The 27,071-nt window shown below is 40.7% G+C and overlaps 1 protein-coding gene across 1 annotated transcript; it reads right to left on the bottom strand.

Annotated features, from left to right (window-relative positions):
* Positions 1-4,022: 4,022 nt before the first annotated feature.
* Positions 4,023-5,260, bottom strand: LOC138894139 (uncharacterized). Its single transcript, XM_070178819.1, has 2 exons — positions 5,168-5,260; positions 4,023-4,556 (listed from the first exon to the last, which is right to left on the bottom strand). The coding sequence occupies exons 1-2, from the start codon at positions 5,258-5,260 to the stop codon at positions 4,023-4,025; spliced, it is 627 nt and encodes a 208-aa protein (XP_070034920.1).
* Between the last annotated feature and the right edge of the window lie 21,811 nt (positions 5,261-27,071).

The following is a 27,071-nucleotide window of genomic DNA, read 5'->3' as shown; positions in this document are numbered from 1 at the left end:
CGCAAATGTGATTGTTGTTTCGCAAAAGCGAAGGTCACAGTCCCCAACCCATATTGCAAATGCGAGCCTAAAATCACAATTGGGAGGCTCGCAATTGCGGGAAGGTCTTCACAAATGCGAGACCTACATGCAACTCAAACCAGCAGTGCATCAGCAGTTCCAAAACCGTTCCCAACCCATCCGAAACTCATCCGAGCCCCTCGGGCTCCAATCCGAATATTCACACAAGTCTAATAACATATACAAACTTGCTCGCTAGCTCAAATCACCAAAATAATATCAAATATCAATAATCGATCTTTAAAACTCAAAATTTTCAACTTCAAAACTCATTTTTCCAACGTTTCCCATAATACACCGAAATGGCCTCGGTTCACCCAAGACCCCAATCAAACATGCCTACATATCCAAAAATATTATACGAACCTATCGGATTTGTCAAAATACCAATCTGAGGTCATTTACCTAGAACGTTGGTCGTGGTCAACTCTGGAAATATTCAAATTCATAAATTATATTTTCATTAAAATTTCACATATAATTTTTCCGAAAAATACGGACTATGCACACATGTAATAAATCATTAAATCAAGCTATAAGAAGTCTTGGAACACAGAAAATGAAGATAGAACTCAAAATATCCTATCGGGTTGTTACACGCTAGAAGACACTACACGGTTGTAGTAGTGCCCACACGATCGCAAAGAATAAACTGCCCCTGCCCCAATCCTCTTACTCGATCGTGAGACAAGCTCCACGATCGCGAAGCACTGTGAACCAACATGCAATTCCATAACATCTCCAGAATAGGAATGTTAACATGCCAATACCATTGAAACTGTCATTACAGTACACATATACACAATAGCAGACCACAGAGCTTTTAGAACCATTGGATACCAGCTTAAGTTCCCATCTGAGGCTTCAGTAATAACTGATAAGTTAGAGAGCTATGAACCAACTGAATACATATCCTGTAGTGAATACATACCCCGTAGACAATGCATAGGTCATGCAATGACCTAAAGCTAGACATGAAGGCATGTTATGCCCTTATATGATGAGATATTTACTGCCTGCTTGCACAAATACTTCCATATACCTTTATAACACCACCAGAATGAGCATGATAACATGCTAATAGCACTGGAAACTACCCTAACAATATACAAAATTCCTCTATAACAAAACAACTAGCAAGAACATGCATTAGGAAAATTAACATACTCATCAATCCGGAGCTCTTCTATTAGCAATCCTAACACTAAGATTAGGAGTCTATGACTTGTTAAGATTAATTAGTCTCCTCCCTGCACTTTGCAGTTCAGAGAAAGAGTAAAACTGGGTTATACCTGCAAAAGAAAATACAAGGTTAGCTAAAACATTTGCCACTATATTGCCCTCCCTTAGTACATGCTGGAATAGCACATTGAAGTGCTCCTTCATCTCCTGTATTCTCCTCACTTCGGCTATAATACACCATGGTGGATTCCATTCTCCTTCAATAATCTTCTTCAATCCTAGTGGATCAGTTTACAATATGAGAGGGTGTAGTTTATGAGCTACACAATATGCTAAGCCTTCTTCAATTGCCTTAGCCTCAGCAATAATATTTGTTGTGTCCTCCTGTTGCTTTGCTCGTGCATATATCAATTCACCTTCTTTATCCCTCACACAGAAGCCTATAGAACTAGGCCCTAGATTAACTCTTGAAGCTCCACCAGTATTGCACTGATACCATCCACTATGAGGCAGTTGCCAATTCACCCTTGTAGTCATCAACACTGTCTTGTATCCCTCAAAGAACTTGACCATGTTTGGCCAAAGATAAGGAATACCAGGAAGACAATTATACCTTGTCTTTGCTAAGAAGTGTAAGGTCTTGTTGATCTCATGAATCACTCTATTAACAGATACTGAACCACCATTTCTATTTGTGTTTCTCATCTTCCTAAGCTCCCAAGTGACAATAGCTGGCACAACTTGATATAGTGGCTTAGGTTTTAGGCAGTATGCAGCATTCCACCACTCTCTATTAACTTGATTCACCTGCACTAGCTGAAAATTAAGCCCTACAACATTCATAAATATCCTCCAAACTCTAGTAGCAGTATGGACAGACAGGAATAAATGATCAAATGATTCCTCTTGTGGAGCTTGAAAACACCAACACCATATATATATATATATATATATATATATATATATATATATATATATATATATATACACACACCTTAGTCTTCTCCACATATCATCAGTAGCCAATTTGAATCTCCATAGCCTCCAAAGAAAGAAATAAATTTTGAAGGGCAAACCTTTAATCCACATCTGCTTGAATTCCTGTTTAATGTTTGCCCTATGTCTCACTAACTGCTATGCACTACTGTTGTGAACTTGCCTGAGGCTATAGGTCTCCGTCAAGGCTTGTCCCAGTAACCTCCATTGTCTTCAAATTCACCTGCTATATAATATGTTTTGCAATATCCTCAGGAAAAGATTGTTCAACTAGCTGCTCATTCTAGTCATCTCCTCGCCTCAAATCTGCCACTTCTTGTAAGTCCTTATTGATGTGAAAATCATGTGGCACTACATGATATAAAGTTCCTAACCCAGTCCAGTTTTCATGCCATATATTTGTAGTACCACACTTCATCTCACCAAATCTCATGCTCCACCTATTGCCTAGCATTTAACATTTGCCTCCAAATATGAGAACCTTGCCTAAATTGTACCACTGTTGGTATCTCCTTCTTGCAATATTTGTTTCACATAAAGTTTGACCACAATGACTTTGTAGTCCTAAATCTCCACCACAGCTTTGCAAACAGTGCCCTAGATACATCAAACAAGGATATGAAGCCTAACCCTCCTTCCTCATTTGGGAGACAAAGCTTCTTCCATGAGGACTAATGTCTACTCCTCCCTTCTTCCTTATTGCTCCAGAAGAACCTTGAAAATAACTTATGCAAGTGTTCCAATATGTTTTTGGGAGGATCCAGAACTAAGAGTAAGTGAACTGGCATGCATTGAAGCATACTACTGATCAGTGTAACCTTGCCTCCATAAGATAACAACTTTCCTTTCCATGAATGTAGCTTGGACTTTACCTTCTTTACAAGATCATCATAGTTGTCTTTCCTTCTCTTGGTATAGAATATTGGACACCCTAAGTATATGAAAGGGAATGCACCCTTAGAAAAGCCAGTAATATCACCAACTATTTGAATTGCCACATTAGATTGCATATAATAGGAACTCTTTGCCTTGTTGATGAGCTAGCCTGAGAACTTCTCATATCCACACAACACTGCCATGATCTTCTTCAATGAATCAGGATGAGCTGAGGCAAAGAGAATTGTGTCATCAGCATGTGCAAGATAGTTCAGTAGATTAGTCCACTTTGGCATTCCAAAACCCCTAAAAGAATTGTCATCAAACAATTTGTTCAATGATCTATACAACACTTCTGCTGACAATATGAATAATGATGGAGATAATAGATCTCCTTGCTTCACCCCTCTAGTAGACTGAAAGAAGCCTGAAGATTGGCCATTCACCAAGATTGAGTACCAGTTATTTGACAACAAATTCAATATCATGATGATAAAATGTTCAACAAATCCCATCTTCCTTAACACATGAAGCAAGTACTTCAAGACACCTTTCATATTCTTTAACCATGTCCAATTTAATCACTACATTGGCAGGCTTTCCCCTTAGCCTAATGTTAGTAACAATCTCCTGAGTGAGGAGTGTGTTTTCAAATATACTTCTTCCTATCACAAAGCCTGGTTGGAGGATATCAAAGATGGCAAGAACTTTTCCAGTCTACCATGTAGAACTCTAGACATCACCTTGTTGATGAAATTGCTCAAGCTTATGGGCCTAAAATCTGAGAAAGTCTAAACCATTGGCATTTTTGGAAGTAACACAAGGTTAGTATGTGTGATAGATTTAGGCAGTGGTGCTCCCCCAAAGAAGTGCAATACCATATTATGAATATCAATACCAATGATGTCCTAACATTCTTGATAGAAAGTGCCAGTGAATCCATCAGGACCACTAGTACTCTCCCCACTAAGTTCAAACACAATAGCCTTGACTTCTTCAAGAGTAGGATATCTACATAATTCCAGATTCTGCTCCATAGTCACTATATCAGGCACATTGTCTAGTAGAGTGAAGTCAGTAGGATCAACTTCTTTAGTGAATTGCCTCTGGTAGAATTTTATAGCAACATCAGACATATCATGTTGGCTTTCAACCCAGACTCCATCCCCTTTTTGTATTCTTTTCAATTGCAGCTTTTTTCTCTTGCCATTAACATGATTATGGAAGAATCTTGTATTCCTATCTCCTTTATCAAACCATGTCATCCTAGCCTTCTGCTTCCAGTATTGCTCTTTTATGCTTAAGTATCTCTTCAATTCAGCTTGTGCTTTTGGAAGCACTATTCTATTATCAACTATAGGTTCTTGATCAAAAAGCATCACCTTCACCTTCACAATGTCTTTCCTAATAGCAAGTTGTTTAAATATGTCTCCATATGTCTCCTTGATCCATTTTTATAGACCGATCTTCAACCTCATTAGCGTTTGCTTGAACATGAGATATGGATCTCCAATAAAGTCAGCAGTCCAGTTCTGCCTAACTACTTCCTTAAATGTTTCATGTTTGGTCCAGAAGTTCAGGAACTTAAAAGGCTTGATGTAGTTAATATCTTATTCACCACAACTCATGAATAGAGGGGCATGATCTGATCCAGTCCTAATAAGATGTTCAACATAAATTGTAGGGAATAGATTCTGGAATGGTAAGTTCATAAAAACTCTATCCAGCCTCTTAAAGATACACTCAATATTTGGTTTACCATTCCACTAGGTGAATGGACTTCCTTTGTTGCCTAAATCAAACAGTCCACAAGAGTTCACACAAAAGGCAATGTCTTCATATTCATGAGGGTGAACTAGCCTTCCCCAATATTTTCATATTCATGTAGCACAACATTGAAATCACCACCAACGACTCAAGGCAACTCCATATCACTTGCAAGATAATACAGATTATCCCATAATTCAAGCCTCTCAAGTGAAGAACATTTAGCATATACAAATGTAAGCACGATGTATTGGCCAATATCGTGATGATACAATTTGATAGTCACCTGCTGTTCAATATCCATCACTAATTCCCACACTACAGTAGTATCAAAGAAAATCCAAATCTTCCCATTAATGTTAGACATAACAACATCCATATTAAGTCTTCTTCTGTATCTTTGAATGTCTTGAGTTCTAAAAAGGATCCATCAAAGCAACCGCAAAGAATCCATGTTCTTTATGCATATTGATCCCTCTTTGAAAAGCCTGTTAAGTTTTAACAGACCTTATGTTCCATATCAAGGTCTTGATCATCATTTGATTACTGATACTGCCCTCTTGTGTATAATTCTTGTAGGTTGAGGTACTTCTTTAACTTGACCTTGCTTCTTGCCCTTCTTACAACTTCTTCCAGCAACTCTTGGAGATAAGTTTGCATCTCTAGCAACTGCCTTGAAATTGCCTGCAATAGATTCATCTTCCCCCTCTTCTTCAATCTCACCTTGTTCTACCTCTACATTCTGAAGGTCCAAAGATGCCACATTGTGAGTGATAATTTCATGTAGTATTTGGTTAGGTGACTTCAATGGGACTGCACCGGTTGCCAAATTCCTAAGGCACGGGCCACTGGCAATGCCTCAATTGCATTGAAGCCTTAGGAATAATGGCCTGCTCCTGTGACACCCTAGTCTTCTTCAACCCCTGGTTATGTTGTTCCATTGCTCCTAAAGTTTCCTGCATCACCTTGAATTGCAATTCATAGACTGAACCCATATTAGGGTTTATTGTAGCAGTAGACACTGGAATTACTATTCCATTAGATTCCTTAGGCTTGCCATCAGCTGTTTTGGTGTTTGACCTCACTATATCATCTAATACCATTGTAGGAGCCTTGTTAACATGTCCTACATCACTACCATCCATCGCATGAGCTGCAGTTGTAGAGAAACCCTTGGCAGTATTGCTAGGGTTTACTATTCTATTGCCTTTCTCCTTCCCTGTAGCTTCTTCACCTGCACCCACATTAATTTTAGCTTCTACTAGTGATCTTGCACCTAAACCAATTGATTTTGCTGTATTCTGCATTATGGTTTGATCCAGAACTTCAACCATAGTTTCCTACATCTTAGGGTTTATTGTAGCTTGTGAATCTACTGTTCCAGGATGCTTTGCATGATCATTGCTGTGAATATTAGTAGCTTTGTTTAACTCCATCTCCTCAATTTCTTCACCTCATCATATGCATCTATTTCTTGTTGCATTGGTTGGTCCAATTCCCTTTGTGCTACCATCGTTTGTTGTTCCTATGGTATTAACTGCCCTTGAAGAGACTCCCATCGTGTGTGAAGGAACTTCTTGAAAAGAATGGTTAGTTATCACATTAAGTACCTCTTTAGGAGTTCCAAACCTTCTTTTAACCCAATCCAAAGTTCTTTCCTTTCGCGTGTCCACCCTAATTCCATTAGCATTAGGATTAGAGTCAGGGTTGATTTCTTTAGCCACTACAGTAGAACTCCCTTTTCCTTTAGGATTTGGACTGGAATGTGGTACATTCTCCTTTTTCTTCTTCTCATTTTCCTTGTTGGATAAATTTACCAGTTGTTGCTTTTCATTTTCCTTAACAGTGTCATCTCCTTTGCCATCCGTAATTTGTAAGATTGGTTGCTCAATCTCTTCAACCTTAAGAGCATCAAACTTGTTCTTTGTAGTAATTGTTTCAACATTGTTCTTCCTGTTGACATTGCCAACTCCTTGTTCTTTTGCAGCTTCAATTATATGGCCCCTATAATCCCTTTGATACTTATTCTTTCTTGTTTGCATCCACTCCTGCTTGGCAGGATTTGCAATTGGTTTCCCCACTACTTTTCCACTTGTGAGGACCTTGGTTGATGCAGCTGCAATACCAACTATCTCCTTCCCAATACTTTGATCTTCAACAGCTTTTTCATACTTCTTATGCAAATTAGAATGAATCAACCAACAATCAACTTCGTTGTGACCTTGTTTCTTACAGGTCTTACAATATTTTGGAAGATAATCATACTTGATTTTAATCCATTTAGATTCCTATGGCCCAGTTTCATCCTCTTCTTCAACTATTTCAATATTTTTGAGGGAATTTAGCAAGAAAATTCACCTCCACTTTCACCTTTGCACAACTAGGTCTAGTACCATTTTGTGTCACTAAATCAACATATAAAGGATTGCCTAATACTCTTGCTAATGAAAATACAAATTCCTTACCAAAGGAGTTAGGTGAAAACTATGGGAAACTAATCCAAGAAATTGCAATAGGAGTCTCCTCTTCAGGCCTCCACCAAGGGTTCCACTTCGTATATCTCATCTACCATATCTCTCCTTGGGCTTTCATATAGAAAGCAATTTTTGAAAGTAGATGAACATAATCTTCTATCAATGATAGTCTTATCAACACATGATTATCTTCAATAAGGCCAATTGAGCACGCTCTTTTAAGTTCACATTGAATTGGATTCACCTTACATAGCTCTTGTATCACTGGCTTCCCATACGAAAATTTTTCCAAGACTTCCAGTTGCAAACCTTGTTTCACGATTGATTGCTACACTTTTGACTTCTTTCATTTAATTATAGTCTCCCCATAAATATATTCTACTAGTTTTATGGGCACGTGGGGTAGGGTTTGCATGGGGGCATTTAATGAACTTGGTTGTAGTAATTTTACGTAGTTTGTGGGTGGATTAGGGTTTGTAAAGGTTGTGTGTGGCTGTGGGGATGGTAGGTACGACTGACCAACCTCAAGAGGAGGCTGGCCAGTGGCCGGAGCTGCCATTAAAGGCTTCGTGAGGGCTTCAATTACTTTTTCGTGAATTTCATCATCACATCTATGAATTTCAAAGTAGAAATTGGGGATTTTGAGTAGAATTTAGAAATTTTGTAAAATTGAGATTTAGACCTCGAATTAAGATTGGATTTTAAAATAAATCACATATCCGGGCTCGGGGGTGAATGGATAATCGGGATTTGGTCTTAATCTCGAATTTTGACCACGTTGGCCCGGGTTGACTTTTTCAATTATGTTGAAGTTTGAACCTTTATTGTACATGAGTAGTTTCTGACGCTTGTATTGACTTGTTTGAACAATATTTGACTATATTCGATTGGGTTGGAGGCTTTTTCTAAAAAAAAAAGCCATGTTGGATTATTGACTTTGTGCCGGAAAGAGGTAAGTATCGGGGTTAACCTTGACTTGAGGGAATTAGGACTTGATTGGTCTATTTACTACGTAATTTATGCGTGGGAACGGTGCATATGCAAGGTGACGAGTGTATATGCTATGTCATGAGTTCATGCATACATGATGGACTACTTAATTGCATGTCTTAAATAATATTATGCCTTTTTAATTCATGTTATTATTTGTTACATGCTTTACTTGCTACATGTCCTTAACTTTTAAACACATGCTTTCCCTGGTTACATGCTTCTATTTGCTACATGTTTCCATGTATTCATGCCTTTACTTTTTGTCCGCCTTTATTTTTTCTATGCTCTTGCATATTATTGGGTAGATACTTTAACTTGTCTCATGCCATTATTTGTTTATTCGCCTTACTTGCTTTCTATTTCACTTTACTATGTCATATTGGATTGTCTTAGAGAATTTATACGTTTTGGCTCCCTTTTTATGCTACGTTGTGTGAACACCGTGGTTGGTAGTTATCATTATTATATATGTGGATCGGGTTGCACGCCGCAATATTATTATTATTATATATGTGGATCGGATTGTACCCCGCAACAGTATTATATATATATATATATATATATATATATATATATATATATATATATAGAGAGAGAGAGAGAGAGATCACAAATTAAATAAACGAAACAGTAATATATATATATATATATATATATATATATATATATATATATATATATATATATATGTGTGTGTGTGTGTGTGTGTGTGGAGATCGGGTTGCACGCTGCACAGTATTTTATATATGTGTGGATCGGGTTGTATGCTACAACAGTAGTATGTATACATATATGGATCGGGCTGCATGCTCCAACAGTATTAGTATTATATATGTGGATCCGCTTGCGCGCCGCAACAAAGAGGTTGTATTTTGGTTATTCTTGATTGTTGGTGTCTATTACCGTGTTGTGTGATGAGACTAAGAAGTGATGATATTATGGGGCCCTCTGTTATTTATTTCTTATTTCGGTTATCATCTTAGTTAGTCGTTACTCTATTTCGTTATTTTATTTCTGTTTATACTTGTACAGGTTTATAGTGTGTGTCTTATCATAGCCTCGTCACTACTTTGTCGAGGTTAGGCTCCGTACTTACGAAATATTTGTGGTCGGTTATACTCATACTACATTTCTGAACTTCTTATGCAGATCCCGATTTTGGTCCGAACGACGTACAATAGTGATTGCTCGGACCCTTCCTTTCAGGAGACTTGAGGTAGAGCTGCACAGTATTCACAGACCCTGAAGTCCCCTTCCTATCTATATTACTATTTACTTTATCCCAGACATTTTATATTTCATTTCAGACTCTATTTGTAGCAATCTAATAGCGTATGTATTTGCGACACTAGTTTCAGGGATTAGTCTAGACAACAATGGTTTTGGATTTTTATATACTTCAAAGCGTTTCAGTCCTAATTTCTTTTATTTTGCTTTTAAATTGTTAAACTGATTAATTATTTAGCTAATGTTGGCTTGCCTAGAAAGCAGATGTCAGGCGCCATCACGGCTCCTTGGTTGGAATTTTGGACCGTGACAAGTTAGTATTAGAGCACTACGTTGCATAGGCCTCAGAAGTCATGAGCATGCTTAGTAGTGTCTTGAGGATCATTACAGAGACATATGTACTTATCTTCTAGAGGCTATAAGGCTTTAGGAAACTTCATTTCATTCTTTCTCTATCGTGCGACTTTGTTCTATCGCTAAGTTTGAATCATTATTCTCTTATTCTCTCACATATGGTGAGGATGCATACGTCATCCATAGCTGATCAGGAGCCTGAGCCCCAGATTGCAGCCACTACCAGGGGTCGAGGCCGGGGCCTAGGTAGAGGTAGAGCTCAGCCTAGAGCACGTACAACGACACTTGTTATTGAGCCTTAGATAGAGAATGATAATGAGATCCCTGTCCTGATCGAGCCAGTAGGACCTGCTTAGGTGCCAAAAGGGTTCATTGTTACCCAGTGCGTCAAGACACCCTAGTCTGCATGGTTGGCTTGATGGAAAGTATGCTTAGGCCGGTGTGTTTCCTGTGGCACCAACCGTTTCTCAGGCCGGGGGAGAGCCTAGACTCCCGCTGCTCACACTCCAAAGTAGATGGCTCACAGGTATCATATCCCAGCAGTTTTACCAGTTAGGGCGGTTTAGACTATGGTTTCTACACATTCCGAGGAGAGATCCGCAATGTCAGCAGATGCGCTGAAGAGGTTGGACAAGTTCACCAAGTTGTTTTCCCCTCACTTTAGTGGTGCAACTTCTGAGGACCCCAGGACGTCTTGGACTGTTGCCATGAGATTTTGCGCAACATAGGATAATGGAGTCGAATGGAGTTGATTTCACAGTGTTTCAGATTCATGGTTCTGCCAAGAGGTGGTAGCAGGTGTATGTGCAGGGCAGGCTAGCGGGATCACCTCCTCTCACATAGGCTCAGTTCTCGCAATTGTTCTTAGAGAAGTTCATTCCCTTCACTAAGAGAGATGAGTTCCGCAATCAATTTGAGCACCTTCAACAGTTTAGCATAACCGTTACTCAATATGGGACTAGATTTATGGATCTATCACGCCATGCAGCTATCATGATCCCTAATAATAGGGAGAATGTGCGATGATTCAAAGATGGCCTTACATATGGCATCAGGCTACAGATGGCCAGAGAGACCGATGATGAGATTTCTTTTACTCAGGTAGTGGAGATGTAGGGGTGGATGAGATGGAGGCTAGCTTTAGGGGTTTTATGTGATAAGAATGTTCCGCCTATACTTAAGGACAAATTCTACAGGGTGGTGGTTAGACCGGCTATGTTGTATGGAGCTGAGTGTTGGCCCATCAAGAAGTCTCATGTACAGAAGATGAAAGTAGCTGAAATAAGAATGTTGAGATGGATGTGTGGGCATACCAGGAAAGACAAGATTAGGAGTGAAGTTATTAGGGACAAGATGGGAGTGGCATCTGTGGAAGACAAGTTACGGGAATCGAGACTGCGATGGTTTGGGTATGTGAAGAAGAGAGATATAGATGCCTCGGTCAGGAGGTGTGAGAGGTTGACCATGGCGGGCTTGAGAAAAGGTAGGGGTAGGCCAAAGAAGTATTGGGGAGAGGTGATTAGGCAGGACATATCATTGCTTCACCTAACCGAGGACATGACTAGCGATAGGAAGGTGTGGAGGTCGGGAATTAAGGTGGTGGGTTGACAGGCTGTTGTGAGTTTCTCCTAGGTTTACTAGTAGTACTAGTCTTTTATTCTCTTATTCTTAGTTCTTTATTACTTGTTATGTCACTCGCTTCCATTACTTATTATATTACTACTGTTATTGCTTGTTGCTTTATTTTTACCGTTCCTAAAGTCGAGGATCTAGTAGAAACAACCTCTCTACCTTCATAGGGTAGGGGTAAGGCTGCGTACACACTATCCTCCCTAGACCTTACGTATGGGATTAAGCTGGGTATGTTGTTGTTGTTGGGTAGTGGAGATCGCCAGGAGGATCGAGTGCATGAGAGGCCAAGCTAGGGAGGCGATCTCTGATAAGAGGCCCCATCATTTCAGAGGATTCAGTGGTGCCTCGTCTAGAGGCAGGGGTTCCTTTGGTAGAGCCGTCCTATCGGGCCAGTTCAGTCAGCTCTACAAGTCATGCATGTTACTTCAGGCGGTCGTAGTGCTCATGGACCTCAATTCGAGCAGCAAGCATTCAGTGCACCTTCATCTCCCATTAGTGCACAACCAATTAAGAGTTATTACAGTGGTTATTTGGGTCATCAGGGTTAGTTTCAGATTCAGCAACCACGCCAGCCGAGAGTATACTTTGAGTACGGGGATACGGGCCACATAAAAAGTATTGTCCTAGATTTCTGAGCAGTATGCCTCAACATGGTGCTTTTGCCATGATTCTGGCACCAGTGGCTCCAGCACTTAATCAGCCAGCTGGAGGCAGGGGTCAGGTAGCCTGAGGTGGTAGTTAGAGAGGTATAGGTGGAGGTCAGTCGGTAAGAGGCCGTCCGAGAGGTGGAGTTCAGGTTTGTGGGGCTTAGCGTCGTTGTTATGCATATTCGACTAGACCTGAGGGAGAGTCGTTTGATGCAGTTGTTATGGGTATTATCTCAGTTTGTCATAGAGATGCTTCCATGTTATTTGATCTGGGTCCTACATATTGTTATGTGTCTTTATATTTTGCTTCGCATTTAAGTCTGCCTTGTGATCCTCTTGATGTTCCTTCTTCTATGTCTATACCGGTTGAAGATTTTATAGCAGTTGATTGGGTGTATCGGTCTTGTATTTTTACTATTAATGATTTTGATACTGTAGTTGATTTTTTGTTGCTGGATATGGTGGATTTTGAGGTTATTCTTGGTATGAATTGGTTTTCCCCATATCACGTTCGAAGACTGTGACTTTAGCCATGCCAGAATTGCCTAGATTAGAGTGAAGAGGGACCCGAGGTCACTCTACTAGCAGGGTGGTTTCATACTTGAAGGCTCGGCGTATGGTGGAGAAGGATTGTTTGGCGTATTTGTCTTATATCTGTGATTCTAGTGAGAAGGTGCCTTATATGGATTTGGTACCGATGGTGAGTGAGTTGCCTGAGGTGTTTCCTATAGATTTTCTGGGCATGCCACCCTACAAGGATATCGATTTTTGCATTGATTTGGTTTTGGGAGCTTAGCCCATTTCTATTCCACCGTACCATATGCCTCTAGCTGAGTTGAAAGAATTGAAGCATCAGTTGCAATATTTTCTTAACATGGGATTCATTAGATGGAGTGTTTCACCTTGGGGTGTGCTGGTGTTGTTTGTTAAGAAAAAGGATGGATCAATGAGGATGTGTATTGATTATCGGTAATTGAATAAGGACAATTTGAGATCTGGCTACCATCAGGTGAAGATTGCCTAAGATTGATGATTTATTTGACCAGTTTCAGGGTACCAAGGAGTTTTCCAAGATTAATTTGAGATTTGGATACCATCAGGTGAAGATTAGGGCATCGGATGTCCCTAAGATAGCTTTTAGGACTCAATATGGTCATTACGAGTTCTTGGTGATGTCATTTGGCTTGACTAAGGCTCCAACATCATTCATGGATTTGATGAACCGAGTGTTCAAGCCTTATTTGGATTCCATCATGATTGTCTTCATTAACGATATTCTAGTTTACTCTTGCAGTAGAGAGGAGCATGAGTAGAACCTATGGATTGTGCTTCAGACATTGAAGGATCATCTTCTATATGCCAAGTTTTCAAAGTGTGAGTTATGGTTAGACTAGATTGCATTTTTGGGTCATGTTGTGCCTTCCGAGGGTATCAAGGTAAATCCTAATAAGATTGAGATAGTTTAGAACTAGCCTAGGCTGACTTTAGCTACAGAGATTCGGAGCTTCTTGGGTTTGGCGTGTTACTATTGCCGGTTCGTGGAGGGGTTTTAATCTATCTCAGCCCTATTGACTAAGTTGACCTAGAAGGGTGCTCTTTTAAGATGGCCAAACGAGTGCAAGGCGAACTTTCAGAAGCTCAAGACTGCCTTGACTATATACCTAATATTGTTATTGCCCACAAGTTCAGGATCTTACACTGTGTATTGTGATGTATCATGTATTGAACTTGGCGCGGTATTGATGGAGGATGGTAGGGTGATTTCCTACGCGTCTCATCAGTTGAAGTTTTATGAGAAGCATTACCTAATGCATGATTTGGAGTTGCCAGCTATTGTTCACGTGCTCAAGATATGGATGCACTATCTATATGACGTTCCCTGTGAGGTCTATACCGACCATTAGAGTCTCCAACATTTGTCCAAGCAGAATGACCTTAATATGAGGCAGTAGAGATGGTTACAGTTATTGAAAGACTAAGATACCACCATATTATATCATCCAGAGAAGGCTAACGTAGTGGCCGATGCCTTGAGTAAGAAGGCGGAGAGCATGGGAAATTTGGCATTTTTACCATTTATCTAGGTGTCACGAAGATGTACAGTGACTTGAAGCAGCACTATTGGTGGCAGAAGATGAAGAAAGACATTGTTGGACATGTCTCTCGGTGTTTGAATTGTCAACAGGTGAAGTATGAACATCAAAAACTGGGTTGGTTGACTCAGAGATTTGTGATACCGAGTGAAAGTGGGAGCGCATCAGTATGGACTTTGTGGTAGGCTTACCACGAACCTTGAGGAAATATGACACTGTTTGGGTTATCGTGAATTGGTTGACTAAGTCCGCACACTTCATTCCGGTGATGATTTCCTATTTTGCAGAGCGATTGGCTCGGATTTACATCTGGGAGATTATCCGCCTGCACGGTGTGCCCATTCTAGTATTTCTGACCGTGGCACACAATTTACTTCACAATTTTGGAGTGCAACGTGAGTTGAGCACGTGGGGCTAGCTGAGTACCGCGTTTCATCCTCAAATGGATAGACAGTCTGAGCGTACTATTCAGATTTTGGAGGACATGTTGGGGGCATGCTCTATGGATTTCGGGGGTTAGTGGGACTAGTTTCTACCTCTAGCGAAGTTCTCCTACAACAACAATTATCGGTCGAGCATCCAAATGGCTCCGTACGAGGCCTTATATGGGAGGCGATGTCTTTCGCCGGTTGGTTGGTTTTGAGCCCCATGAGGCTAGATTGTTGGGTACAGACTTGGTTCATGATGATTTTGAGAAGGTGAAAGTGATTCAGGAGCAGCTTCGTATAGCTTAGTCTAGGAAAAAGAGTTATGCGGACCAGAAGGTTCGAGATGTAGCTTACATGGAAGGTGAGAAGGTTCTTCTCCGAGTGTCGCCTAGGAAGCGCGTGATGTGATTTGCGAAGAAGGGAAAGTTGAGTCCGAGGTTTATTAGCCCGTTTGAGATCTTGGGTTGGGGAGGTTGCTTATAGGCTTGCATTGCCTCTTAGCCTAGAAGGGGAGCATCCGATATTTCATATCTTTATGCTTTGGAAGTACCATGAAGATAAGACACGTGTATTAGACTTTAGCACGGTGCAAGTAGATGAGAATTTGACCTATGAGGAAGAGCCAGTGGCTATTCTAGACCTGGAGGTTCGAAAGTTGAGATTTAAGAGTTTTCCTTTTGTGAAAATGCATTGGAGAGGTCAGCCGATTAAGGAGGCTATGTGGTAGTGTGAGTCTGATATAAGGAGTAGATATTCATACCTTTTTACTAGTCTAGGTACATTTCTATGTCTGTTCGAGGATGAACCTTTCTTTTAGAGGTGGAGAATGTAACGACCCGATAGGCCATTTTGAGTACTAGCTTCCTTTTTTATGTTATGAGACTTCTTATAGCTAGATTTAATGATTTATGACTTGCATGCATAGTCTGTGTCATTTTTGGTTAGATTATACGTGATATTATGAAGAAAATGTGATTTTTGACTTCAAATGTGGCTAGAGTTGACCACGGCTAACGTTCTTGGTAAGCAACCTTGGATCGGTATTTTGACGATTCTGATAGGTTTGTATGATGTTTTTGGACTTGTACGCACGTTTGGTTGAGGTCCCAAGTGACCCGAGGCCATTTCGACGCATTATTTGAAAAGTTGGAAAATGAATTTTGAAGTTGAAAATCTTGCGTTTTAATGACCGATTCTTAATATTTGATGTTATTTTGATTATTTGATCTAGAGAGAAAATTTGTGTGATATTTCTACACTTGTGTGAATGTTTGGATTGGATCTTAAGAGGCTCGGGTGAGTTTCAGATAGGTTGCACATGGTTTTGGAACTACTGATGCACCATTGGTGTGAATTGCCTGTAGGTCTCGCATTTGCAAAGATCTGTCCACATTTGTGAGCCTTGCATTTGCGATGTAAGGCTCGCATTTTCGATGTGGGGTTGGGGTCTATGACCTTTGATTTTGTGAAGCAATAGTCGCATTTGCGACCAAAGGATTTTCGCATTTGCGACGACTGTATCGCATTTGAGACACTCGGAAGTTCATGGGCAGCTTCGCAATTGTGAAGCTTTCATCACATTTGCAATGGTTGGGGGCTTCGCAAATGCGAGGTAGTAGTCACATTTGCGATAATAGACAGGTTCAGACAGTGGTCACATTTGCGATGAGTGGTTCTCTTTTGCGATGGTCGCAATTGCGACATCTGCAGCTGGGTAAAGGTTGGAATTTCCGGATTTAGCTTATTTTACACTATTTTGAACCCTAAACTCCATAGAGGGGATTTTGGAGAACAATTTCTTCCCAAATTCATAGGTAAGCGACTTTAACTTGTTTTTAATCAATATCAATTACTTTTTCATTACTTTCATTATCAAATCTATGAATTTCAAATTAGAAATTGGGGTTTTAGGTAGAACTTAGGGATTTTGTAAAGTTGAGATTTAGACCTCAAATTGTGATAAGATTTTGAAACAAATCATATATCCGGACTCGGAGGTGAATGGGTAATCCGGATTTGGTCGTAATCATGGATTTCGACCACGTCAGCACATGTTGAATTTTTGTTGACTTTTTCAATTATGTTGAAGATTGAACCATTATCATATGGGGGTAGTTTCTAATGCTTGTATTGACTTGTTTGAACAATATTTGACTATATTCAATTGAGTTTGTCACGACTCAAAATCCCATCGTAAAGATCGTGATGACACCTAATCTCTCAGAGAAGGTAAGCCTAATACACGACAACATCAGACAGAATATAATGACTTAATATTAAATAAAAGTGAGAAGATGGCCGAAAACATAGCCAATATAGTAATACAACAATCACTATCCCAAAACCAGTAAAACGGAGTCATAAGCTCTACGAGAAGTACATGATAAGTTTTAAAGCATACATCGTTGTTTAAACTATTGTAACAATCTGACCGATCGTTTTGAATTCTAGCGTGTTGTTCGGCGGTTTAAGACCTTGAGTAGCTTCACTATATGTATTATGACTTGCACGTGCAATTGGTTTTGATTTTCGAGAAGTTCGGAGTTGATTTGAAAGAATAATTCTCAATTCGGAAGCTTTAAGTTGGAAGAGTTGACCAAGGTTTGACTTTTGAGTAAATGACCTCAGAATTAGGATTTAAAGGATCCTAAATGTTCATAAGGTTATTTCGAACTTGTTCGTATGTTCGGATTGCGTATCGGATGGTCCGAAAGCATTTCAATGCATATTATCAAAAATTTGCATTTTAGAGGTTTCGAAATTTGCTAAGTTTGATTTGGAATGTGCTTTGGTATTTCGGACTACCGGCGGTGTTTTGGGACCTTGGATAGGTTCATTTCATTTACTGAAACTTGTGTGTGAAGTTTGGTAGTGATCTAGAAAGTCTAAGTGTGATTCGGACGTGTTCGGCGAAGTTTGAAGGTTCAAAAGTTAAAAGAAGGATTTTGATCGTCAATTCATGGTTTTGAAGTTTTTCGTGACGTTTCGAGCCTCTGGATAAGTTTGGATAAGGTTTTGGGACTTAATGGTGTGATTGGACGGGGTCCAGGGGGGCCTCGGGTGTGTTTCGGGATGATTTTAGACTATTTACCTTTGTTTTACAACTGCTAGTTTATGGTGTCCTTGGTATGCTTTACGATCGCCAATAGGAATTCACGATCGCAGAATGTGATCTGGAACTGGGGGTCTTTTTTTCTTCGCATTCTCGGGTGATCCTCCGCGATCCTGTCGTGTCCTGGGCTGGGTATTTTCTTTCGCAACTTGAGGTACGCGTTTGCGTAGTGTTGAAGCGGGGTTGGAGGAGCCAGTCTCCGCGAACGCGAAGAGGCCGCGTTCACGATAAGGAGGTTGTTCGTGCTTTACGATCGCGGAATGTCATACACGATCGCATAGGTCATTTTGGTCAGCTTGGGTATTTCTTCTTTGCAATCGCGAGGCTTTGGATCGCGATCATGATGGGCAATGCCTGGGCAGTGTATAAGTTTGCAAAATTGGGATTTGGCTCATTTCATCTCAATTCTTCCATTGGAGCCGGTTTTGGGGCGATTTGAAGGGTTTTTTTTTAATCATCCATCACAAGGTAAGTGATCTCTACTCATTCTGAGCTAAATACATGGATTATAGATGGATTTTAACATGTAAATTGGTTGAAATTGTGGAATTTCGGAAGAAAACCTAGAAATGATATTTTTGAATTTTGACCACGAAATTGGACATGGAATTGGGAATAAATTATATATTTAAGTTCATCGTGCTATGGATAATGTTTATCTTTTAAGATTTTCAAAATCCGGGCAGGTGGGCCCGGGGGTTGACTTTGTTGATTTTTCGTGTAGAGATGGGAATTATTTCTAATTGATTAAATTACGAGTTTTTGAGTATATTTTGATTGGGTTGCACGTTCTTTGGCTAGTTTTGGATCGTTTGGAATTGGTTTGAGGTGTTAGAGAGGCATTGGAGCCGGTTAACGAATTTCAGAGCGAGTTAAGTCTCCTGTCTAACCTTGTGAAGGGAAATTTATCCAGTAGGTGTTATATTTGTTATGTGCTAGTTGTTGTGGGAGCTACGTACGTATTAGGTGATGAGTGTCTGTGCGTATGCTAAAATTCTTGATTAGGTTCGAGTAGACTTAGACTCACGCCATGCTTTAATTGTAATATTTGAAGTTATTCTTGCCTGTTTAAATGTTTTAATTTACAATTTTGCCTAAGAATAGGCTTGCGTAAAGTATCGGACTTGCTATTTGGATATTTGGTGAGCTACTTGATTAGCAGTAGAAAATGTACTTCCTTTTACGAATTTCTCCTGCATTGTACGAAATTATCCGAAAAGTTTCTTAAATTTCATAACTCACACATATATTCATGAGTGGGGCCAGTGACCCGTCAAGTATCACTATTCCTATGGGATCAGGTCGAATGCCTCAGCAGTACTATTATGGATCGGGACGTACGACCTCTGTAGTATTATGAGATGCATCTATGGTTCGGGTCGTTCGACCTCGGCAATATACACGATTATTATGGGATTGGGTCGTACGCCACTGCAAGAAAATCATGCCATTACTCTTATGAGATCGGGCCGCTCGGCTCCGCAGAATCGTGCAAAATAATTGATAAGGAGTCAGTATACATATAAGTCTTCGCGACTTGAGGCATGATATTTTATCTGGTGTTGACCATTATGTATTCCATTCGAGGTAGCATCCGGTTATTGAGGACTTCATATTATTTCTTTTGTTGAGGATTGTGTTATGTACTTATATTTGATCTCACTGTTTTACTTGTCATGCTTCGTACCTATCTACTTTTATTATATTTGATTTATTGGACCACTAGTAAGTGTCGATGTCGACCCCTTGTCACTACTTCTTCGGGATTAGGCTAGATACTTGCTGGGTACGCGTTGATTTACATATTCATACTACACTTCTGCACTGATTGTGCAGGTACTGAGACAAGTAGTTTTGGTGGTCATTTGGGCGTGTACGGCACAGTTGCTGAGGAGACTTTGTGGTGAGTTTCTCTCTATGTTACCATCTGCAACACACGCAGTCTCCGATCTATCCATTTATTGTATTCTGTCTATTTCCTATTATAGACATCTATTGTAGTAGTATTGTATATTTTGGTAGAGGCTCGTGCACTTGTGACACCGAATTTTGGGAGTTTCTAGTGGATGTTCACAGTTGTACTTATTACTATCATCACTTCGTTTTATGTATTATTTGTACTCGGTATTTTCATAAAGAAATACGTATGTTCCATATCTTCTCGATTTAAATTCTAATTATTTAATGAAATTTTTTATTTTAAAAACTAAAGAGGACAATTAAGTTTGAGGTATATTCGTTAGCTTTTCTAGCAGCATTGTTGGGCGCCATCACGACCTATTATGGGATTTGGGTCGTGACAATTACATAAACATTAATAAAGAACAACAGAAGGTGACTCTAAGGCATGCGAGCAGAATGGCAGGTACACCTTGAAGTCTCCGCAACTCTAGCTCAACTCTCTACCGTCCGGCATGATCCAAAGTACCTAGATCTGTACAAAAATGTGCAGAAGCATAGTATGAGTATACCTCAATCAGTACCCAGTAAGTATCAATACTAACCTCGGTGGAGTGGTGACGAGGTTCAAGTTAAGACACTCACTGGACATAAAACCTGTGCAAAATATCAATATAAAGCTAACAACGAAAAGCAAAATCAATAAATGGCAACAAAGAGTAAACATGTGATAACACAGCAAATTAACCAAAATACAGTTAAAATATAAGTGAAATCAATTAAGGAAAAACAACGACAGTTCCAATTATCAAGCCATTCCAACACAAGATTTACAATAAAAATCACCCCGATGTACCACACATCATAATCATGAATCACAAGTCACCCTTATGACGTCGCGTGAGCTTCACATTTAAAAATATTTTTTCCGAAATAGCTTCATGTGCATAAGCTCCCTTATCTCGATGTGTGTGCTTCACAATGAAGTATTTCCTCTTACTAGAAACATGCACATAACTCCCCTATCTCGCTGCATGCGCATCAATATACACACCATCCTTATGTCGCCGCATGCGCATCTCATACACAACACAAAAATCAACCGAACCACACGTGCTTATAAGCCACCACATCACCCAATCAACAATACCAATGCCATAACAATACATAGCCCACATCTTAACAACAATAAATACAAGAAGCATAACAATAGTATAAGGGTGCGGGGAGTGAACAACAAAATAGAAGCATGTTTCATATAACAAACAACTCCTAATCGAGGCACATTAATAACTTAGGATCTAATCCGGTCACAACCAACATATACGCCCGTATACACACTTGTCACCTTATGTAAACGTAGTTTCACATAGCACAAATATTGCAAATTAGACCAAATCATAAGGGGTCCTCACACAAATTAGGCAAGATACTTATCTCAAATAAGCTAAATCAATATTCTAAGAAGCTCTTCCCACGCAAATAAACCTCCGAACGACTCAAATCTAGCCAAAATAACTTAATATTACTAATAAAAGCCATAGGAAACGATTCTGAATAATAAAGCTTCAACCCAAAAACTATACCTCGGGCCCGCACCTCGAAACCCGACAAAACTCACAAACTCCAAATACCCATTCAAATATGAGTCCAACCATATAAATTTCATCTAATTCCGACCTTAAATCGACTTTAAAATCATCACATTTTATTTAGAAACGTTTTTACTAAAATCCCCAATTTTTCTCACTTAGAATCATTAATTAAATGCCAAAACAAGGATGGAATCATGAAATATAAATAAATCCGAGTCTAAAATACTGACCCAAATCCAAATCATGAAAATCCTCTCCAAAATCGCCAAAATCCGAGCTCTATAACTCAAAATGTTATACAATACCCAAACCCCTCGAAATGAACTGTTAAATAGTTTGCCCAGGGATACACATCGCGATCGCAGAACAACCTTTGCGATCGCGAAGACCAACTCACCCAGATGCCGCCCCCTTCTTCACGAACAATACATGCTAGCTGCGAACGAGATGCCTAACCCCGTTGTGCCTACACGAACACGCCCAATCTCCCGCGAACGCGAAGGCCAAAAGCCTGATGCAACCTAGCCAGCCTTTGTTTTTACGCTAACGCAGCTCCAGGCTCGCGATCGCGAAGGCCAGTGCCTCCCCAAGCTACACGAACGCAGTCTTTCCTTCGCGAATGTGAAGAACAAAAATGCATGACACCAAATTACCTTCCACGATCTCGACAGGCTAGTCGCGATCGCGATCATCAAAACCAGGCACCAGCAAAACAACAGTCCAAAACAAGAGGAAATAGTCTGAAACCTATCCGAAACACACTCGAGGCCCCTGAGACCCCCTCCAATCACACCAACCAATCCCAAAATATAACAGGGACCTACTCGAGGCCTCAAATCATACCAAATAATATCAAAACTACGACTGCACCTCAATTCAAACCTAATGAACTAATGAATTTTCAACTTCCAAAACTCATGTCGAACCATATCAAATCAACTCGGAATGACCTCAAATTTTGCATGCAAGTCCCAAATTAAAGAATGGACCTATTCTAACTCTCGGAACCAAAATCTGAACCCGATATCAATAAGGTCAACTCTCAGTCAAACCTATCAACCTTCCAAACCTTCAACTTTCTAATTTTTTGCCAATTCAAGGCAAAACAACCTTGGAACCTCCAAATCCATATCCGTACATACTCCTAAGTCCAAAATCACTATACGAAGCTATTGGAACTATCAACACACCATTCCTGATTCATTTACACAAAATTCAAACTCTAGTCAACTCTTACAACTTAAGCCTCCAACCAAGGGACTAAGTGTCCCAAATCAATCCAAAACTCTCCCGAAAAATACCAACCACCCCGACAAGTCCCAAAATCACAAATACACATGTATAAAGCATCAAATAGGGGAAACATGGCTAAAATACTCAAAATAACCGATCGGGTCATTACATTCTCCCCCTCTTAAACAAGCATTCATCATCGAACGAGTATAGAGGCATACCTGAAGTGCCAAAAAGGTGAGGTTATCGGCTCTGCATAACATGCTCGGTATCCCAAGTCGCCTTCTCAACCGGTTGACCTCTCCACTGAACCTTCACTGATGCAATGTTCTTCGACCTCAACTTCCGGACTTGACTGTCAAAAATAGACACCGGCTCCTCAACATAGGTCAAATCCTTGTACAGTTGCACAGAGATGAAATATAACACATGCGACGGATCACCATAATACTTCCAGAGCATGAAAACATGAAACACCGGATGAACTCCCGATAAGCTGGATGGTAATGCAAGCATGTAGGTCACCTAACCAATATACCGAGGGATCAACTTGCCCTTCTTCCTAAACCTCATCATACCCTTCATGGGCAAAACCCTAAGCAGAACCATCTCACCCACCATGAATTCCACATCACGAGCCCTCCTACCAGCATAAATATTTTTCCAGGACTGCGCAATATGAAGCCGCTCCTGAATCAAATTCACCTTCTCCAAAGCATCACGGACCAAATCAGTGCCCAACAGCCTAGCCTCCATAGGCTCAAACCAAACAACTGGAGAATGACATCGCCTCCCATATAAGGCCTCATAAAGAGCCATCTAGATGCTCGACTGATAGCTATTATTGTGGGTGAACTCTCACAGAGGTAGAAACTGATCCCATGAGCCCCGAAATAAATAACACAGGCATGTAACATGTCCCCCAAGATCTGCATAGTGCGAATGGACTGTTCGTCCATTTGTGGATAAAATGCCATGCTCATCTCGACCTTTGTGCCCAACTCACACTGCACGGCTCTGCCAAAATGTGATGGGACTGCGTGCCTCTATCCGAGATAATAGACACCGGCACACCATGAAGGAAAATAATCTTGCGGATATAAATTTGAGCTAGCTGCTTTGAAGAGTAAGTAGTCATGACTGGAATGAAGTGTGCAGACGGTGTCAATCTGTCCACAATGACCCACACAACATCGAATCTCCTCAAGGTTTGTGGAAGTCAAACTACAAAATCCATAGTGATAAGCTCCCACTTCCACTCTGGAATATCAAGCCTCTGAAGTAAACCACTTGTTCTCTAGTGCTCGTACTTAACCTGCTGACAGTTTAAACACCGAGCCACGTATCCATAATATATTTCTTCATTCTTTTCCACCAGTAGTGTTGCTTCAAATCATGGTACATCTTCGCGGCGCCAAGATGAAATGAATACTGCAAACAATGGGCCTCCTCAAGAATCAGCTCCCGTAACCCATCAATATTGGGCACATAAATTCGGTCCTGAAGCAACAACACCCCATCATCAACAATAGTAACCTCCTTGGCATCGCCATGATGCACCATGTCCTTAAATACAAGCAAGTGGGGATCATCATACTGACGTGCCTTGATGCAATCACACAAAGAAGATCGTGGAACTATGCAAGCAAGAACCCTAGCTAGGCTTCGAAATATTCAACCTCATGAACCTGTTGGCCAAGGCATAAACATCCAAAGCTAACGGTCTCTTCCCAACTGGAATAAAAGCAAGACTGCCCATGCTCTTAGCCTTCCTACTCAACTCATCGACCACCACATTGGCCTTCCCAGGATGATAAAGAATGGTGATATCATATTCCTTTAGTAGCTCTAACCACCTCTATTACCTCAAGTTCAGATCCATTTGTTTGAATAGGTGATGTAGACTCCTGTGATTCATGAACACGTCACATGACTTGCCGTAATTATAGTGCCTCCAAATTTTTAGCGTATGAACAATGGCGGCCAATATCAAATCGTAGCTCTTCTCAGAGGTTTTGAACTGACGTGAAGCATAATAAATCACTCTACCCTCCTGTATCGACATACACCCAATGCTAATTCGTGAAACATCAAAATAGATTGTATAAGAAACCAATGTTGAAGGCCAAACCAGAACTAGGGTTGTAGTCAAGGCCGTTTTGAGCTTCTGAAATCTCTCCTCGCACTCTTTAGACCACCTGAATGGGGCACCCTTCTGGGTCAATCTAGTCAAGACAGCTGCGATGGAAGAAAAAGCCTCCACGAAATGGAGATAAGACCTAGCCAACGCAAGGAAACTATGGATCTCAATAGCGGTTAAAGGTCGAGGCCAACTCTAAACTGCCTCAATCTTTTTCAGATCCACCTTAATCCCCTCACCGGACACCACCTAGCTCAAGAATGCCACCCAATTAAGACAAAACTCACTCTTGGAGAATTTAGTATTTAACTTCTTCTCCCTCAAAGTCTAGAGCATGATCCTCCCCCCTACGAGAGTACATCAATATATCATCAATGAACACGATGACAAAGGAATCAAGATATGCTAGAACATATTGTTCATCAAGTGCATAAAGGCTGTTGAGGTATTGATCAGCCCAAAAGACATCATCAGAAACTTATTGTGATCATAGCGAGTCCTGAAAACCGTCTTCGGAATATCTGAAGCTCAAATCTTCAGCTGATGGTACCCCGATTTCAAATCAATCTTCGAGAATACCTTAGAACCCTAAAGTTGATCAAACAAATCATCAATACGCGGTAGTGGGTACTTGTGATTGACGGTAACCTTGTTCAACTGCCTGTAGTCAATACACATCCTCATAGACCCATCTTTCTTCATCACAAATAGAACTGGAGCACCCCAAGGCGAGACACTCGGTCTGATGAAACCCTTATTAAGAAAATCCTGAAGTTATTCCTTAAGTTCCTTCAACTCCATTAGTGTCGTGTGATATGGTGGAATAGAGATGGGCTAAGTGCCCGGCACTAAGTCAATACCAAAATCGACATCCCTATTGGGCGGCATACGTGGTAGGTCTGCTGGAAACACATCTGGAAACTCTCTCACTACCGGATGGTAGGAATATCAACACTAACATCCCTAACAAAGGCTAAGTAAACCAAGCACCCCTTCTCAACCATTTGCTGGGCCTTCAGGAATGAAATCACCCTACTAGGAACATGACCCAATTAACCTCTCCACTCCAACCTCGGTAACCACGGCATAGCCAACGTCACGGTCTTAACGTAACAATCTAGAATAGCGTGATATGGTGACAACCAATCTATGCCCAAGATCATATAAAAGTCCGCCATATTGATTACCTGGAGGTCGACCTAGTCTCATAACCCCTGATGGTGACTAAACACGATCGATACACATGGTCTACTACAATAGAATCCCCAACAAGCGTAGACACATAAACAAGAATAGTTAAAGAATCACGAGAAATATCCAAATATGAAGCAAAATTGGAGGACATATACGAATAAGTGGAACCCGAATCAAATAAAACTAATACATCCCTATGACATATCAAAACTATACCTGTGATGACACCATCTGATGCAACAACCTTAGTCCTACTAGGAAAAGCATAACAATGGGCCTGACCTCCCCCTCCAGGACGTCCTCTACCCGCCTGTCCTCCATCCCTAGCTGGCTGCGCAGGTGGAGTAGCAATTGGGGCAGCAACCATAGCTTGCGTACCCTATGGAGGTCCACCCCTCCTAAGCCTGGGACAATCTCTCACCATGTACCTAGTATCACCACACTCAAAGCAACCTCTCTACGGGCGTAGCTGCTGGTAGTAAGTCTGACCTGGTCGGCTAGAATAAACACTTGAGGCACCCTGTGCAGGAGGTGCACTGGAAGATGGCTATCCAAAATGGGTACTCTAAGGTCCCTGAATAGTTGGAGCACTGCGAGTAGCCTAAAGTGCAGAATAAACTGGTCGACTGATAAAACCTCTGCTGTGACGAGCTGAAGCTACAGAGTAGGAACCACTAAACCCTCCAATATCTCGAGGCCTCTTGGCCTCCCTATCCCCTCTCTCCTGATCACGAATATGCTCCAGTCTCATAGAGAACTCCACTACCTACTGAAATGGAGTATCAGTCTCAAACTCCCGTGCCATCCCAAACCTGAGACCATAACTAAGTCCCTTAATAAATCTGCGGAACCTCACTCTAATACTAGAAACCATGGTAGGTCCATGACGAGAACTCACTAAACCTCATAACATACTCAGACACGGTCATAGTCCCCTGGCGCAACTGCTCAAACTCGATGCGCAACGCATCCCTGAGAGTCTTTGGAACGAACTCCCTCAAACAATGATCAGTGAACAGAGCCCAAATAAGTGGCACTGCATCAGCTAGCCTACTCTTCTCATAAGCCTACTGCCATCTATATGCCAACCCCGCCAACTGGAAAGTAGTAAGGTCGACCCCGCTCACCTCCACTATGCCCATAGTGCGCAGAATACGGTGACACTAGTC

This window comes from Nicotiana tomentosiformis, chromosome 6 (genome assembly GCF_000390325.3).
Source record: "Nicotiana tomentosiformis chromosome 6, ASM39032v3, whole genome shotgun sequence".
Lineage (NCBI taxonomy): Eukaryota > Viridiplantae > Streptophyta > Magnoliopsida > Solanales > Solanaceae > Nicotiana > Nicotiana tomentosiformis.
The sequence above is the reverse complement of the archived record's forward strand: the minus strand, read 5'-3'. Positions and strand labels throughout refer to the sequence as shown.

Excerpts from the sequence above, each read along its gene's own strand:
- LOC138894139 (XM_070178819.1), bottom strand. The coding sequence starts at position 5,260 with ATGGATGTTGTTATGTCTAACATTAATGGGAAGATTTGGATTTTCTTT. Across the intron at positions 4,557-5,167 it reads TGATGGATATTGAACAGCAG|GAGACATATGGAGACATATT; the intron begins GTGACTATCAAA and ends AAATGGATCAAG.